The sequence below is a fragment of the Prionailurus viverrinus genome, chromosome C1 (genome assembly GCF_022837055.1).
Source record: "Prionailurus viverrinus isolate Anna chromosome C1, UM_Priviv_1.0, whole genome shotgun sequence".
In the NCBI taxonomy this organism is placed as follows: domain Eukaryota; kingdom Metazoa; phylum Chordata; class Mammalia; order Carnivora; family Felidae; genus Prionailurus; species Prionailurus viverrinus.
The window spans coordinates 28,230,843-28,250,600 of NC_062568.1; the positions used below are offsets into that span (position 1 = coordinate 28,230,843).

At 36.0% G+C, this 19,758-nt stretch overlaps 1 protein-coding gene and 1 non-coding gene across 2 annotated transcripts in view; one reads left to right on the forward strand and one right to left on the reverse strand.

The window, feature by feature from the left end:
* The window catches only part of BMPR2 (bone morphogenetic protein receptor type 2), a 202,050-nt gene that overhangs the window by 77,096 nt on the left and 105,196 nt on the right, over positions 1-19,758 (reverse strand). Inside the window, exons 2-3 of the mRNA XM_047870766.1 lie at positions 10,258-10,428; positions 8,720-8,890 (exon numbers count right to left, since the gene is read on the reverse strand). Of these exons, the coding sequence (XP_047726722.1) occupies positions 8,720-8,890; positions 10,258-10,428 (342 nt within the window). The remainder of the gene's footprint in view (positions 1-8,719; positions 8,891-10,257; positions 10,429-19,758) is intronic.
* Positions 114-237, forward strand: LOC125174297 (U6atac minor spliceosomal RNA). Its single transcript, XR_007155409.1, has one exon. It is a non-coding gene; the product is annotated as a U6atac minor spliceosomal RNA (small nuclear RNA).

Consider the following 19,758-nt stretch of genomic DNA (forward strand, 5'->3'; position numbering starts at 1 on the left):
ACATTTACTGCACTTCTGCTACTACATACCTAACACTGCATGAGTCACTATGGAGACAAAGGGGCATTAATAAAAAGTCCTTATCACCAAAGACTTTAGAATCTCATAGAAGAGTGTTGTATGAAAGGATAAGTTAGCACTCTCCTTAACAAAGATGTAAGAGGCCCTCAGGCCTGACAATACACATATGGTTTAAGGCATTGCCATGTATTTTGTGGCACCAAACTATCGTCTTTATGATTTCACTTATGTGTGGAATCTAAAAAACAAACCAAATGAATAAACAAGCAAAAAAAGATTCAGTCCTACAAATACAGAGAACAAAGTGATGGGTACCAGAACAAAGGGAGTAAGGAAATGGGCAAAATGGGTGAAGGAGAGAAAGAGATACAGGTTTCCAATTATGGAATGACTAAGTCATGGGAATAAAAGGTACAGCATAGGGAATAGAGTCAATGATATTGTAATAACGTTGTATGGCAACAGATGGTAGTTACACTTGTGGTGAACATTAAATAGAGATATTGAATTACTATGTCGTACACCTAAAACAAACATAACATTATGTGTCAACTATAATAAAATGTTTTAAAAAATGAATCTAGTAAAAGAGACAAGGGGACAATTACAAAATATGTGAAAATTTAGGTATGATGCCTGTAACTTCTGCGTAAAAGGTTCAGAAAAAAAATAGTGATATCCATATGTATATAGAGAAAGGGAAAATAATAAGGCAAATATACCAGTGTGTTTAATAACTGATGAATCTGTGGATAAAAGGTATATGGAAGTTTTTATAAGTTTGAAATAACTTCAAATATAAAAGTTTAAAACATTTTTTTTGTTTGGGCCCCAAATAGTAACATCTGACATTTACTGTCAATACAATAATAGGCAAAAAGTTAAAAAAAAAAAAGAAAAAAAAGATAAGCTGTAAATCAAATCTGCTAAAGACAACCATTTCAATGAATGACCATTCAACCTGAGTATTAGGCATCGTTACTCAATAGGACAAAGGGTTTTTTTTAATTATTATTATCTAATGTTTAATATTTACTTTTGAGGGAGAAAGCATGAGCAGGGGAGAGGCAGAGAGAGAGGGGGAGAGAAGATCTGAAGTGGGCTCTGCACTGATAGCAGCGAACCTGATGGGAGTCTCCAACTCACAAACCATGAGATCATGATGTGAGCCAAAGTTGGACACTCAACTGACTGAGCCACCCAGGCTCCCCCAAAAGGGTTTATTTTTGACTGAACTACCCAAATATTAAGGAGACATCTTCCAAGAATTTATAGATGTGACAGCACTATGAAATTTAAAAATATTATGCAAATGCAAGGCTTTAATAGCCATCACAAAAATGTCATGTGAGGTATGGAGATACTGTTTCAGTGTAAGTTTTATTTTAACACCTTGATTAATGTACAACTTGGCGCTATAAAATGAGCATTGAACTTTTAATGAAAGCTATTAAGGGTGTTTCCTTAGAAAGGGCCAAGGTTCAAAAGAAATTTTTTTTTAATGTTACAAATGCATGTTAAATTACTACTTAAAATGTAGCTCCTGTCATCCCTATGGTATCAAGACAAACTGAGAAGGGATGAAATGACTAGATTTCCAATGATTCTAAATCATTTTTCTCAAAACTAATTAGTTTCATTATTGAGAAAGAATATTACAAATGAACAACAAATATAGGAAATTAAAACAGTAAAAACAGGGGTGCCTCGGTGGCTCAGTCAGTTGGGCATCTGACTTCAGCTCAGGTCATGATCTCACAGTCTGTGAGTTCAAGCCCCATGTCAGGCTCTGCGCTGACAGCTCAGAGCGTGGAGCCTGCTTCAGATTCTGTCTCTGGCTCTCTCTGCCCCTCCCCCACTCTGTGTCTCTCCCTCTCTCTCTCTCCCTCAAAAAAAAATAGGGGCGCCTGGGTGGCGCAGTCGGTTAAGCGTCCGACTTCAGCCAGGTCACGATCTTGCGGTCCGTGAGTTCGAGCCCCGCGTCGGGCTCTGGGCTGATGGCTCAGAGCCTGGAGCCTGTTTCTGATTCTGTGTCTCCCTCTCTCTCTGCCCATCCCCCGTTCATGCTCTGTCTCTCTCTGTCCCAAAAATAAATAAACGTTGAAAAAAAAAAATTTTAAAAAAAAAATAAAAAAAAATAAAAAAATAAAATAAAAACATAAAAAAAAAAGCATGTGAACCTCATTGATAAAAACAATCCAAATCATTTTTCAAAATGATCTCAGCAAAGTTTTATTTAGCAATACTAGTGCTGATAAAGATATGATGAAATATGCATTCTAGTATATCACTGATGGAAGAATGTGAACTGTTTCCACCAATGGAAACGCATTCTGACAATAAACGAAGAATTTTAATACTGATGCCACTGGATATAGAAATTATAAATTCTGGGGGGGTGCCTGCGTGGCTCAGTCAGTTGAGCGTCTGACTTTGGCTCAGGTCATGATCTCACAGTCCCTGAGTTACAGCCCCACATCGCACTCTGCTGACAGCTCAGAGCCTGGAGCCTGCTTTGGATTGTGTCTCCCTCTCTCGCTGCCCCTTCTCTGCTCATACTCTCTCTCTCTCAAAATTAAATAAACATTAAAAAAATTTTTAATAAAAAATTATAATTCTGGTAACTGTAATTTAATAATATTACATATACAAGGATGCCTATTGTAATAAAAAACCAGAACCCGTCTAAATGTCCAAAACCAGGGGAATGCATAAGGAAAATATCTAGTTGATGAAATATTATACAGCTATTAAAACTGATGACTATGAAACATACACAATAACCTAGGAAATACTAGTCTACTAAACAAAAAACAGGATCTAAAATGCATTTTTTTCTTATTCTTTTTTAAGTAGACTACCCCCAACATGGGGCTCTAACTCCTGACCCCAAGACAAAGAGTCACATCCTCCACCAACTGAGTCAACCAGGCACCCCTAAAATGTGTTTTTATCACTAATACAACTATACAAAGATTAAAGAGAAACACTAGAAAACAAACATTCAAAATATTAATAATGGTTATATTTGGATATAGGTAATTTCTCTCCTTATCAATTATCTCATTTTTCTATTTTTCTAATTTAACAAGCAGGTATTCCTTTAATATTTTCCTTATTTATTTTTTCAAATTTTAGTGAAAGAGAGAGAGCAAGTGGGGGACAGGGGCAGAAGGAGAGAGAAAGAATCTCAAGCAGGCTCTACACTCAGCAAGGAGACTGATACAGGGCTCAATCCCACAACCCTGGGATCATGACCTGAGCCAAATCAAGGGTTGGTTGTTCAACTGAATGAGCCACCCAGGTATCCCTAATATTGTCTTACACAAGTAGTACACAAATATATGAACAGGTTAAAGATTAAAAGACTACAAGAGTATGAGAATAATATGTAACCTTCCCCATCAACAGTCACCCGGCACTATCCCCCTTTTCCATCTCTGATAAGTTTGCACTGTGTTTCTTTTTTTTTTTTTTTTTTTTTTTAATTTTTTTTTTCAACGTTTATTTATTTTTGGGACAGAGAGAGACAGAGCATGAACGGGGGAGGGGCAGAGAGAGAGGGAGACACAGAATCGGAAACAGGCTACAGGCTCCGAGCCATCAGCCCAGAGCCTGACGCGGGGCTCGAACTCACGGACCGCAAGATCGTGACCTGGCTGAAGTCGGACGCTTAACCGACTGCGCCACCCAGGCGCCCCTGCACTGTGTTTCTAGTAATTAAACATATATAAATGTTTTTAACAAATATTTATGTTAAATATTCAATAAATGATATTTTTATAACAGAAAATTTTAAAGGAGAAAAAAAATCACCATCACCAAATTTTCTACTGATATATTATTATATAACCATGAACAAAAAGTTCTGCTTAATTCTATATTTTAATTTCTTTAAACTTCAACACTTACAGATTTTTTATTTTGATCAAGCACCTATTATTTATAGACTAAATGTTAGATATTCTATATAATAATGATTATTTTTCTTGAGATTAATGAAAAAAATAATATCCATTTTATTCACGAACTTCAAATTTACTTGCTTTGTTTACCACAAAATATACAAATGGGTTAATGCTCCCAAATTAGAGCATTTAATTAAAACATTTTACCTTTTTATTGGGCTAACATTATTGATTCTTTGTTGGCAACACTTCTGCTTTTGGCTCAAAAGGTTACAGCAGACCAAAATCTAGGTAAAAATCTAAAATGGGCCATAAAAATCTTGAGAACTTATTTACTTTTCTTACAACTACCTAGATGTAAAAGTGAAATTTAGAGACCCTGTTTTGTTTATTTCTTTGTGGAAAATAAATGTAGTCAATTGAGTACAATTTCTTTTTTTTTTTAATTTTTTTTTTTTAACGTTTATTTATTTTTGAGACAGAGAGAGATGGAGCATGAATGGGGGAGGGTCAGAGAGAGGGAGACACAGAATCTGAAACAGGCTCCAGGCTCTGAGCTGTAAGCACAGAGCCCGACGCGGGGCTTGAACTCACGGACCGCAAGATCATGACCTGAGCCGAAGTCGGCCGCTTAACCAACTGAGCCACCCAGGCGCCCCAGAGTATAATTTCTTAATAAAAGCTAATGACTTTGAGTAGATAGGAACTACATGAAAAAACTTCCTATTACTCTCAGTTTAGTTAGTGTTTCATCAAAACATTAAAGGAAATAATCCCAAAATGAAGATCTCAGGGTATGGACTGATAAAAGCTATTGACTGAGAATTCTTGAAATGTGCTACATCTCAAAAATATTTCTTAAAATTAATTTTTTATTCAGAAAAAATTTAAGACTTTCAGAACAGTTATAAGAAAAAGAATAGTATAAAGTATACCCACATATTTACCTTTACCCATATTCAATTATTGTTACCATTTTACCCCATTTACTTGTTTTACCATTCTCTTTCTAGAATACACACACACACACACACACACACACACACACACACACACACGCTTTTTTTAAAAGTATTTCAGAAAAGTTAATATATATACATTCTAGCTCCATGTTTCTAAACATATCTTAGAATGTTTCCTAAAAATATGGATATTCTCTTACATAACCAGAGTACTGATATCAGCTTCAGTACATTTAACATTGAAATAATTCTTTAATTAGGGCACCTGGGTGGCTAGGTTGGTTAAGCATCTGACTTCGGTTCAGGTCAAGAGCCCCTACTTCATTCAGATCCTCTGTCCCCCTCTCTCTCTGCCCCTCCTGGGCTCAAACTCTCTCAAAAATAAAAATTAACATTAAAAAAAAAAGGAAATAATTCTTTAATCGTCTCTTTTGTCAACTGGTCTAACGATGTTCTTTATCACAGTTTTTTATATCCAGTATAGGAGAGTTAGGTATGGCTTAGTTGTCAAGTTTCCTTAGCCTCCTTTGATCTAGATCTTTCCCACAGTCTCTTTGGCTTTTATGACACTGACATTTTTGACAAATCTCCTTTTTGTAACAGAGCATTCCTAGTTCATGGTTTTTCTGATGATGCCTCATGATTAGATTCCAGTTACGCGAATCTTACCTGAAATATAGTATTCTATTAGTGAAACTGTGTCCTTCTCAGGGTATCATGGATGTCCATCTACCATCTTCACTAATAATATTAATTTTAATGACCTGGTCAAGGTGTTATCCAATTCCCTCACTTTATAATTACTAATTTCTCCCTTGCAATATGTGGGAGAGACTTTAAAACAATGCAAATATCCTGGTTACATATTGAAAATGCCCTTAGATTTAGGATATTTTTATTATTCTTGTCTGATCCAATCTTTACCATGACAGCTGCAGGATAATTTCCAACTCCTTCATTTACCAGTTGGAAACCTGGCATTCTATTATAAACAAGTACCCTCTCTTCTACCTTCTCTGCTTTCAGCATAGATGCATGAGTTCATTTTCCCTCCAATGGTTTGCAATTTGCTACTGTACTTTTTTAGCACTCAAATTGTCCCAAATTTAGCCAGTAGGAGTTACTTCAAGCTAGCTCCTTTGTAACAAGTCTCCACCTATTTGGGGGCATTTCTTTTCTTACTTTCTAGTGTTATAAGACACTTTGGGCTTATCTTGTACCTATCCTGCTCCCGTCCTAGAATAAGTCATTTTTCCAAGGAGCCCAACTTCCTTTCAGTGGGAAGTGGTATAAAAGTCTAAATCTGGGTGCGCCTGGGTGGATAAGTTGGTTAAACATCTGATTCTTGACATGACTCGGGTCATGATCTCATAGTTCCCGAGATCAAGCCCCACATTGGGCTCTGGGCTGACAGTGCAGAGACTACTTGGGATTCTCTCTCTGTCTCTGCCCCTCCCCTTCTCACATGCATGTGTGCGCTGTCTCTCAAAATAAATAAATACACTTTAAAAATATGGGGCACCTTGGGGCACCTGGGTGGCTCAGTCGGCTGAGCGTCAGACTTCAGCTCAGGTCACGATCTCACAGCTCATGAGTTCGAGACCTGCATCAGGCTCTGTGCTGACAACTCAGAGCCTGGAGCCTGCTTCGGGTTCTGTGTCTCTCTCTCTCTGCCCCTTCCCTGCTTACGCTCTTTCTCTCTCTCAAAAAAAATAAATAAACATTTTAAAAAATGGGGTTTTTTAATTTTTTATTTATTTATTTTTTTTTAATTTTTTTTTCAACGTTTATTTATTTGTGGGACACAGAGAGACAGAGCATGAATGGGGGAGGGGCAGAGAGAGAGGGAGACACAGAATCAGAAACAGGCTCCAGGCTCTGAGCCATCAGCCCAGAGCCTGACGCGGGGCTCAAACTCATGGACCGCGAGATCGTGACCTGGCTGAAGTCGGACGCTTAACCGACTGCGCCACCCAGGCGCCCCGATGTTTGTTTTTTTTTAAATATGGAGCACCTGGTTGGCTCAGTCAAACATCCAACTTTGGCTCAGGTCATGATCTCATATGTTCCTGAGTTCGAGCCCCACATCGGGCTGTGTGCTGACACCTCAGAGGCTGAAGCCTGCTTTGGATTCTGTGTCTCCCTCTCTCTGCCCCTCCCCTGCTCATGCTCTCGTTCTCTCTCTCTCAAAAATAAACATACATATATACATACATACATACATACATACATACATACATACATAACTAGGGACGCCTGGGTGGCTCATTGGATTAAGCGTCAAGCTTCAGCTCAGGTCATGATCTCACGGTTTGTGGGTTCAAGCCCCGCATTGGGCTCTGTGCTGACAGCTCGGAGCCTAGAGCCTGCTTTGGATTCTGTCTCCCTCTCTTTCTGCCCTCCCCTGCTCATGCTCTGTATCTCCCTCTCTCAAAAAATAAATAAACTTAAAAACAAATTAAAAAATAAAGAAATAGAAACAAATAAATAAAGTCTAAATCTGGGCATTACATTTGCTTACTGCTACTGGGGTGCTAATGCTTCTTGTCCTTTTCAACAAATAGAGCTAAGAAATCTACATAGGTATGTGTATGGGTATACTACACACATGAATGTAAATATATACACATACAAATATATACACATATTTATATGGCCACCTATCCATGCATGTAACACATACATATGTATGTTTTTAAAGTCATAAATCCATACTTACACCTTGAATTATAATCTACTCACATAATATTCTCGTCTTCCCATCTATAATTGTATGTGCATATTCCCTCAGTAACAGCACCAGCTCCCAAGAACAACACCATTTACTCATTTTTTCTTAATCCTATAATACATCTACAGTTGTTTCAGAATTGCTGTGTTCCACACTACCAAAAAGCAAACCTAAAAGAGTTCAGTACTTGTTTGCAATTCTCCTCCATCTCTTATATCCCATCTTGTCCAAAAGAGTATATATAATCAAACACTGTGTTTGCAAAATCCTTACATAAGTTCTTTCATTCTTTTTTGTATATTTTCCACTCTACTCTCTCCTTCCATTGTTAGTAGCCAACTTCATTATTTTCTGGTTTATCTTTTGTTTTTGTTTTTTGTTTTTGTAAATTATGGTAAGCTCTGTTTTACACCAAAGACAGCATAGTATATATGCTTTTTATTCACCTAACATTATCTCTAGAAATCACTCCATATCAATTCACAGGGATCTTACTCATTTTTTGTTATAGATGTATAGGTAGTTCTCCATTATATGTATATACCAGAGTATATTTTAACTAATCTCCTATTCCTGAACCTTTAGATATTTTCCAATATTTTGCAGTTACAAATAATACTGCAATGGATAACTCTATGCATATATATTTTAAGTAAGCTCTATGCCCAATGTGGAGCTTGAACATGACCCTGAGATCAAGAGTTGCATACTCTACCAAGTGAACCAGCCAGGTACCTCTATGCATATGTATTTTTGTACTGTTAGAAATATATCTTCAAGATAAAATCCTACAGATGGGGGTGCTGGATGAAAGAGTAAGAAAGCACACATGTAGTTTTCTTAATATTGCCAAATTCTCCTCCACAGGTGTTGGAAAAGTACCATATTTTGATTCAAAATTATTTGGCAATCTACTGATACCTTAGAAATCCTGGTGCACCTCTTTTGGATTTCAGGTGGTAGTTAGAGTAGTCTCATGAAGTTTTGAACTCTCCCTCTCACTCCTGCCCAAACTGATGATTTTATATATTTTTAAATTTTGCAAATCTTTGCAGAAAGGAATTAACAAGGAAAAGTAAGATACTTAAAGTACTTACTGAGTGGTGTTGTGTCTGGAGGTGGAAAATTCTCAGTAAAGTTGACATTACACAAGTCTGTGCTACAGCAGCAGAAACGGTATGTTCCATTCTGAATTGAGGGAGGGGTAGTAGTTACTACACATTCTTCATAGTGACATTCCTGGGGATCTCCAATGTGAGACCAACATCCTACAAATTGATATTAACGTAAACAAGTTAGGGATTAATACAATATATAAAATTTAAAGAAAAATAACAAATTAATAATTATAATCAATGTGACAGAATAAGTGCATATACACTTATAACATATTCACATGTTATACATATAACATATATATGTATAACATATACATGTTATACATATACACATATAACATATACACATATAGCATATACACTTATAACATATACACATGTTATACATATAACATATACATGTTATACATATACACATATAACATATACACATATATACATATAACATATATATATGTATAACATACACATGTTATACATATACACATATAACATATACACATGTTATAAAACACTCCTGCAAATCAATAGGAAATACACATTGTTTAAATAACAAAAAAATGGCAAAGTATTAATAAGCATTTCATGGGGAGAAAAGCCACTAATAATGGTTTGACCTCATCATTAATCTAAGAATTACTATTAAAGTAACATTAATATTTCATTTTTATCTATTAAATTGTTCTAGGCTTAAAAAAATAATATACAATTGTAACAAGGTTTCAGTAACACTCCCATATACTCCTGGAGGGAATGTAAATGTATATAGCATTTCTAGAAAGCCATATGGCAATTTTTATAAAGAGCCTTTAAAATATTCATGCTTTATAACTTAATAAGTCTACTTCTAGCAATCTATTCCAAGCAAATAATCAGATATAATCAAAGATTTAAGTTCAAAGATATCTACTGAAGTGTTATGTATTATAGTAAAACTGAAAAACAGTAAAATGTCCAACAACAGAGTAATGTGTAAGTAAATTGTGTGTACACAATATGTGTGTATACAATGAAATATTGTACAGAGGTTAAAAATGTTCTCAAAGAATATTTAAAGATATGGGAAAATGTTCATACTATAATTTAAGATAGGGAAAACTGGGTATGAAATTGTTTATACATACTACATCATTCTAATTTTGAAAAATAAGTATACGCATATATAATAAACATAGAGGTACATAAAAAATATACCTGCAGGGAATAAACTAATATGGTAAAAAAGCTTGTAAGAGGATGGAATTGTAGACATTTGTTTTTCTTCTAGTTTTCTATATTTTCTAAACTTCATAGAAAGAAAATACATTGTTAACATTATAATAGGAAAAATATTATAAAAATAAGCTAAAATCTAACTACCTTTCACAAATATGGAGTTTATGGATGAATATATACATGGATATATATTTTAAAACTGTTTTCCTAGAGAGGGTTTTAATCTATGTCCATGTCCTTGTTAGATAAATTTCAATGATATGAAACACAAAGTTATTTCAGGTAAGAAAAGTATTACTTGCCTTGTTTTACGAGGTTTATATCCCCTTTTGATTTCTCCCAAAGGCCATAGCAAGTGCTACCTTTTGAACATAATATTGTTCCATTTTCATGAGAGATTCGACTCTCACCTATGCCAAGGTCTTGTTGATAGGGATCTTTAAATGCACATAGACGTTCTTGGTTCTGAGAAGCTAAAATAAATAAAAGAATGACAAATTTATTTTTATGACAATCTTAGCAAAGCATTCTTTTATGAAATCTTAGTCATTATGAAAGGCATAATAAATTTTCCACTAAATCCCTATCAAGGCTTGAATAAATTTGTAATATTATATTTATTCAATAACTTCTTCCTGTTCATTAACTAGCACCAAAGAAGAATCAAACCTGAAAACTGATTTCTCAAAATCAATCCCTTCTTACACAAATTATTCTCACCACTCTCCTATTAAACAATTTAGGTATGTGAGTAAAGAAATATCATTTTAAAAGTTCATGGTTTAAATTATCAAAACTTTAAAACATAAAAACAAACAATTTAATAAACTAGAGGGCTAAATAATCTTGTAAAATTCTGCAGGACTCACATTTATCATAGTTTAAAGTCATTTGTAGAAAGCTAAACATACATCATTGGGCACAGTAAACTATGGATAAGGAGAGTGACTACCAGTGGAGTACAGGGTTTCTTTTTAGGCAGATGGAAACGTTCTAAAATTAGATTGTGATAATGGTTGCACAATTCTGTAAATTTACAAAAAAATAATCCATCACTTAAAATAGTATACAAATTATACCTTAGTAAATTTGTTAAAAAATTTTTTTTAACGTTTATTTATTTTTGAGGGGGGGAGGGAGAGGGAGAGGGAGAGGGAGAGGGAGAGGGAGAGGGAGAGGGAGAGGGAGAGAGTGGAGGAGGGGCAGAGAGAGACAGAGACAGAATCTGAAGCAGGCTCCAGACCCCAAGCTGTCAGCACACAGTGACACAGGGCTCGAACTCATGAGCCATGGGATCATGACCTGAGCTGAAATCAGACACTTAACCAACTTAAGCCACCCAGGCGCCCCTAATATCCTTAGTTTTTAAAACAAATTTACTGGGGCACCTGGGTGGCAGGTACGCAGTGCAGAGAAGTGAACGAACTGGGGGATAGAAAAGCTGCAGAGAAAAGGAAGCTGCTTTCGCAGAGACTGAACAGGGAAAGAGGAGAAAGGGGAAGAGTGCAGGGCATCGGGATCTGTGCAAGAAAAGCATCCCCCCAAAAAGCAGCTGGACAGAAAGAAAGAGAAAGAGTGAAAACACTTGCAGGAGACTGACTAGGAAATCCGTTCCCAACAATCATTGACAGGGAGAAAAGAGAGGTTTTCAATACCACCAGGATTCTATAAACAGTGGAGCACAAAGTGTGATGTTTAGGATCTCAGTGCCTGGTGGTGCTCCGGTGAGGAAGTAGGGTGAATCATCAAGAGCAGGCAGTGCCGGTCTGTGGGGTCCATGTGCCACAGAGGGGAGAAGCAGTTTCCTTGCTTAGAGTGCATCTGGTAGAGGTGTTATGGTCTCCCCACAGGCAAAAGTCCCAGTGGACCCCAGAAAACTGCCATATTTACTGATATTGGGACAAAGACGCCAGATTGTGGCAACACCTGGTACTAGCTGTGTGTTATGATTTGCCATAATCTCTGAACCTTTGCTGCTGCACAATCACTGAAAATGCTGAACATTTTCTGAGACAAGCTGGAACCTGGCCATTGTCCAGTGAGAGACTGTCCCCAAGAAAGTCTGCACAGGTCCAAGCTGCTGGGCCTCTGAAGTGTGGGATTTTTAGACACAACCCCTTCTGGCATAAAACTCTGGAGGAAGGTGCCACCTGACAAATGGGCAGCTTGGACACAGACAGGATAGAAGCAGGAAGTGGATGGAGGCCTGAGACAAAGGAGAGGCGCCTGCCTGATCAAGGCTCAGTGAGAGTGTGAAGTTCCTGCACCAGAGACTAGGAAGCTGGGTGAGCCATTACCACCTCTCCCATGATGTGCATGCACACATCCATAAGCGCACCACACGGATCCATCCCAGTAAGCTAAGCAGCACCACTTCAATGGAGAACGGAGCCATTACATCAACACCTGCCCAACTACACCCTCCAAGCACATCCCCAGAAGACCAACAGAAGTCACTCCACCTGCTTAGTGTATGGACTATAGAGTGATTCATAGTTTCAGTTCCAGGGGAAACTGGATATAAGTTCATTCAGTTTTCATTCTGTTTGATGGTTCACTTATTTGTTCATTTTCTTTGCTTCTGTTTTTGCTTAAGTTGTTTTCTTCTATTTCATTTTCTTTTATTTTATTCTATTATATAATTTTTTTTAATTTTTAAGTTTTATCTTGCCTTTTTTTCCTATCCTTTCCCTTCTTTCTCTACTCTATCAAGCTTCTTTCAATAAGCAGACTGAAACATATCCAGGATCTATTTTCCTTTATTTAATTTTTGTACTGTTTTTAATTTTTTAATTTTAATTTTTTATTAATACATTTTTTTCTTCCTCAAAAATGACAAACCAAAGGAATTTACCCAAAAAGAAAGAACAGCAAGAAATGACAGCCAGAGACTTAATCAAACAGATATAAGTAAGATGTCTGAACTAGAATTTGGAACCAGGATAATAAGAATACTAGCTGAGATTGAAAAAAGCGTAAAAGACATCAGAGAATCCCTTTCTGTGGAGACACAAGAAACAAAATCTAATAAGGCTGAAATTAAAATGCTGTAACTGAGATGCAATCTTGAATGGATGTCATGACATCAAGGATGGGCAAAGTAGAGCAGTGAATCAGTGATGTAGAAGATAAAATTATGGGGGTACCTGAGTGGCTCAGTTGGTTGAGCTCCCAACTTCAGCTCAGGTCATGATCTTGTGGTCCGTGAGTTTGAGCCCCACATCAGGTTCTGTACTCATGCTCGGAACCTGGAGACTGCTTTGGATTCTGTGTCTCCCTCTCTCTCTCTGCCCTCCCAATTGTGCTCTCTCTCTCTCTCTCTCGTTCTCTCTCTCTCTCTCAAAAATAAATAAACATCAACCAAAAAAAAAGAAGATAAAATTATGGGGAATAATGAAACAGAAAAAAAAGAGGCCAACCAAGGCAAAATATCACGATTCAAGACTTAGAGAACTCAGTGACTTATTAAAAAGGAAAAACATCCAAATCATAGGAGTCCCAGAAGATGAAGAGAGAGAAAAGGGGGCAGAAGGTTTACATGAGCAAATTATAGTGGAAAACTTTCCTAATCTGGTGAAGTACACAGACATCAAAATTCAAGACGCACAGAGAACTCCCATTAGATTCAACAAGAACCGACCATCACCAAGGCATATCATAGTCAAATTCACAAAACAGACAAGAAAAGAATTATGAAAGCAGCAAGGGAAAAAAAGTCCTGAACCTATAAGGGAAGACAAATCAGATTCACAGCATATCTACCCACAAAAATGGGGCAGCCCAGAAAGGAGTGGCAGGATATACTCCAGTGTGCTGAATCAGGAAAATATGCAGTCAAGAATTCTTTATCCAGCAAGGCTATCATTCAAAATAGAAGAATAGATAAAGAGTTTCCCAGATAAACAAAAACTAAAGGAATTCATGACCACTAAACCGGCCCTGCAAGAAATTTTAAGGGGGGACTCTTTGAGTGGCAAAAAGACAAAACAAAACAAAAAGACCTAAAGCAACAAAGACAGTGAACGTCACCAGAAACACCAACTCTACAGGGAACACAATGGCACTAAATTCATATATTTCAGTACACATTCTAAATGTAAATGGATTAATCAGGGAAATACAAATCAAAACCACACTGAGATACCACCTCACAATAGTCAGAGTGGCTAAATTAACAACTCAGGAAACAACAGATGCTGGTGAGGATGTGGACAAACAGGAACTCTATTGCACTGTTGGTGGGAATGCAAACTGGTGCAGCTGCTCTGGAAAAGAGTGTGGAGGTTCCTCAAAAAATTAACAATGGAACTACCCTCCAACCCAGCAATAGCATTACTAGGAATTTATCCAAAGGATACAGGAATGCTGATTCATAGGAGCACATGTACCCCAATGTTATAGCAGCGCTTTCAACAAGAGCCAAATTATGGAAAGAGTATAAATGCCCATCAACTGATGAATAGATAAAGAAGATGTGGTTTATATATACAATGGAATATTATTCAGCAATCAAAAAAAATGAAATCTTGCCATTTTCAACAATGTGGATGGAACTAGAGTGTATTACACTAAGCAAAATAAGACAAAGACAAATATCATGATTTCATTCATATGTGGAATTTAAGAAACAAAACAGATGAACAAAGGGGAAGGGAAGCAAAAATAAGATAAAAACTGAAAGTGAGGCAAACCATGAAAGCCTCTTAATACAGAGAACAAACTGAGGGTTGTTGGCAGGGTGTGGGTGGGGGGATGGGCTAAATGGGTGATGGACATTAAGGAGGGCACTTGTTGGGATGGGCACTTGATGTTATATTTAATGATGAATCACTAAATTCTATTCCTGAAATCATTATTATACTATATGATAACTAACCTGGATTTAAATTAAAAAAAAATTTTTTTAGGGATGCCTGGATAGTTCAGTCAGTTGAGCGTCTGACTTCGGCTCAGATCATCATCTCACAGTTCATGAGTTCAAGCCCTGCATCAGGCTCTGTGCTGACAGCTCAGAGCCTGGAACCTGCTTTGGAATCTGTGTCTCCCTTTCTCTCTGCCCCTCCCCCACTCGTGCTCTGTCTCTGTCTCTCTTTCAAAAATAAATAAACACTAAAAAAAAAAAAAGGAAACTTTGGAAATAACCTAAATGTAAAATATTAAAAAAAATTTTTTTTAATCAATATAAAGCCAGAAACAGAAATGTTCAATCACACCTTTTGCTGAAGGAACAACCAATCTATTTCAATGCTAGTTAATCTTTTTCCATATACATAATCTGATTTAACTAATTCTAATAGAATATTTGCCACATAACTTATCAGTTAACAAATATTTATCAACATTGCTGAGAATACCAAAGAAGTAAAAGGTTATCAAAAGCAACAGCTAATCTTTATTTGGTTTCTTAAAGTTGACTTTCCTAATATGTTTGACTAGTCAGAATAACAGTCTAATACACATGACCAATATATTTATTACTCATGGGCTTCTGACTTATTCAGAAGAAGAAATAAGTGAGGTAAGATACACATGAAGATAAGGGTGTATCTTATTTTATATACTATGGCTTAATTCACTAGCACCTTAGCACTGGAAATAATCTGTGAAAATAATGTTTTCTGAACCTACAAAACTAAGCACCAAACTCTGAACAAAAAACAAAAGAGCCAAGAACTGTATACCCAAATCCATTTAGACACATAGACCTGCCATATTTATCATAAGAGAAGCACCATCAAAGTATTAGGCAAGGCAAATAAGATATTCACAAGTAGGTAATATAGAGTTCTACCCTTCAAGCATCTTACATGATCTGTTTGGAGATACACAGTAATTACTGATTTCGGTAATCACAAAGAATAATTACTAAAAATAAATGTAACTTGATTTCCACATTTAAAACCATTTAGGCAGTCTTTTATGAAATATTACTAATATCAACTAAAGAGCCAGAAAATAAAGTACAGCCTATTTATAAAAACCAATTCTAGGACATCAGTGTAATTATGATTCTACCATATTTCTGCAACATGTAGCCACATATTCAAAGTCATTTAATGACAAGTTTAATTATAGTTACTAGGTTATCTCGCACATTTAATACCAGTATTTCTTTAAGCTATCCTAATGTGCAAACTTTACAAATGATTGCAAAGGTTAAAATCAAACATATTACTAGATGTAAAATAGATACAGCAAAAGATTCATACTTAAAAGTTTTGAACTATAAACAAAACCTCTGTAATGCACATATAAAAAAGCATATCTATATGGCATAATTGCTTTTTCCTATCCCATCTCGTTAAAAAAATTTTTATTATTTTTTTAGTAATCTCTACACCCAACATGGGGCTCAAACTGACAACCGTGTGATCAAACATCATATGCTCTTCTGACTCAGTCAGCCAAGAGGCCCCTCCATTTTATTTTGAAGGTTTTGAGGGGTTTTTTTTGAAGTCTAATGCCTCCCTCCTCAGTGCAAACATTCCACATAATCACTACACAATACCAAAATCAAGAAATTGACATTAAGGGGCGCCTGGGTGGCACAGTCGGTTGAGCGTCCGACTTCAGCCAGGTCACGATCTCGCGGTCCGTGAGTTCGAGCCCCGCGTCAGGCTCTGGGCTGATGGCTCGGAGCCTGGAGCCTGCTTCCGATTCTGTGTCTCCCTCTCTCTCTGCCCCTCCCCCGTTCATGCTCTGTCTCTCTCTGTCCCAAAAATAAATAAAACGTTAAAAAAAAAATTTAAAAAAATTAAAAAAAAAAGGAAATTGACATTAAGATAATTCATACAGTTTATTCAGATTTCACCAGTTATGCATGCAATAATCTATGTGTATGAGTGTAAATCTATGCGATTCTGTTACATTCTATCAAAATCACAATACTCTACTATCCCAAGATTCCTTCATGTTAACCATTTATAATCACCATCTGTTTCCATTCCTAAAAAATAGCAACTACTAATCTGTTATCCAGCTTGATATTGTTATTTCTTGATTGTTGTATAAAGAGAATCATGCAATACATATCCATTTGAGATTGGCTTTTTTCACTAAGCAAAATTTCCTTAAGGCTCATCCAAGTTGCTGCCTGTATCAACAGTTTATTACTTTTTATGGAGTCATATTCCATTGTATGGATGTACCACAATCTGTCTAACTTTTCACCCTTCAAAAGGTCATTTGGGTAGTATCCAGGTTTTGGCTACCAGAAATAAAACTGCTACGAACATTTGTGTACATGTTCAATTTTAACAGAAATTTAAAGTAAAACGAGAATAATATTCTATAAAGTATGATGTCTACAAAAAGGAACTTGACATTAGACCATTTGCTCTACCAACAGAATACATTATGCCCCATCATATACATTTTGTGCACTAAAAACTTACATAGCATTCAAATCCCCTTTCTCAGACCAAGTACTTGTAGCACTGTCAGTAATTGGCTTGTATTACAAAATCTTGGTTTAAAGAGTCATGCAAGTAGTAGTCCTTACATATAAACAAAGTAAAATGTGGCAAAATAAATAACAGCTAATTATGGCATTAAATATCTGAAATGAGAGACTCCAGTTACGGGGTGTTTTTTTGTTGTTTAAACAAAGACTGGTCCTTTGTAATGAGGTCAAACAGGCCAAGTATGCCCTCTTTCCCTTCTGATGCCTGGACACCAAAGGCCGTTTAATGTGGAAACCTCTGCTGGCCAGCTTTTCCTAGAAGCATGCCAAGGACAAGATTGATCCATCAATCTTTATCTCTATTTTCTTTCCCCTACATTAAAAGTAAATAGGCATTTGGCAAATAAGTTTTCACATAATAAATGTGAATTTCACATTAAAATACTCAAAACTACAATGAAACAACAGTACTACCATCTATTAGAATGACTAAAAGTTAAAAATAAAACAAAACAGAAACCTCTTGACAATATCAAGTAGTGCCAAGGATGTTGACACAGATGGGGAAACAATTCTAATAAAAATGTAAAACAGTACAGCCACTGTGGAAAATAGTTTGATATTTTCTTATAAGTTAAACATTTAACATTTAACTCATTAACCCCACTCCTAGGTGTTGACCTAAATGTAATGAAAATCTATGTTCACACAAAAACTTACATGTAAATGCTTATAATGACTTTATTTGTAGCCACCCAAAACTATTTATAACCCAAATGTCTCTCAACTTAAGAATGGATAAACAAAGACATGGAGAACTTGAAAGCATATTATTAAGTGAAAGAAACCAGTCTGAAAGGCTACATACTGTATTATTCCAACTATATGACATTCTGGAAAAGGCAAAACTATGGTGACAGTAAATAGATCAGTGGTTGCCAGGGGTTGGGGGAAGGGAGGGATGAATGGGCAGAACACAGAGTATTTTTAGGTCAGTGCAATTCTTCTGTATGATACTGTAATGATGGATGCATGTCATTATACATTTGTCCACAGAATGTACGATACCAAGAATGAACCCAAGATTAAACTGTGGACTCTAAGTAATTATGTGTTATCTGTAGGTTCATTAATTCTAACAAATGTATCACAGAGGTTCAGGATATCAATAGTGGGGGCAGCTGTGCCTGTACTTTTCCACTTCATTTTGCTGTGAACCTAAGGCTGCTCTAAAAAATAAAGTTTATTTAGGGCACCCGGTTGGCTTAGTTGGTTGAGTGTCAGACTTCAGCTCAGGTCATGAGTGCAAGCCCCTCATCAGGCTCTGTGCTAATAGCTCGGAGCCTGGAGTCTGCTTTGGATTCTGTCTCTCTCTCTCTCTCTCTCTCTCTCTCAAAAATAAATAAACATTAAAAAATTTTTTTTAAGTTTATTTTAAAAAAATGGTACTTTTGAGAAATGCAATGCTTTATCTCAAAAAGAAATTTCTGATGCATAAAATTCAGATATAAAGTAACTTGGTATGGATGATTTTCAAGGATGTGAGAGGAGGGTGAGGGTTCTTGTGGCCACACATCTCAAATTATACCTAAAAGGTGACTGAATGGTGTAACCTATTGATGGTGGAATATTATTTTTTAGCACATAAAAGAATTATCAATAGTTCATATAAGGAAAATTCAGATTTTATACTTAGGATAATTTTCATTAGTTTACCTATAATTTATAAGGGAAAAGAACAAATGCAATCAACACTAAGTGCTTGTTCCGTTCACTAGCTGCAGAATTACATGCATTTTAAAACATTTTTAATTTTGTAACGTTCAGTGATAGACAACAAGCCAAAACATCAGACTATATACATTATCCTTCTCACACTCCATTTATTTGTTTTACCTCTTCCTCACATCAACCTTTTTCTCATAACCACAAATATTCAACATGCCAATTTCCTCAGAGAGATGCATCATATAAATTTTTAATTCTACTATACAAGCCCTACTTAGTATCACAAAAGTAAAACCTGAAGCACAGATAGAGAAATCTCCTATAAAACATTCTTCTTCTTAACATAAACCAGACTTAGTCTTCAACCGTCATGTCTACAAAGTAAATCTAATGAATGGAACATGTGACCCCGTATTGTGTTTACATCTATCCATTTATTTATGTCAAATTAAAGAGGATTTTTTTGTGTGTGTTCCCTTTAACAAATCAAATTAAATTTAGTTCTGAAAATTAGCTGGCTCATATTCAGTATTTCCAAGATAGTGATACTGAATATATTTCTGAGGAAATATACCGAATATATTTTCTGAGGAAGTCAATGTCATGAAGTATTTATCCCTAACCTAAAAACCTCAATGGCTATATCAGAAGTTGAGAAGAATACCACCATAAA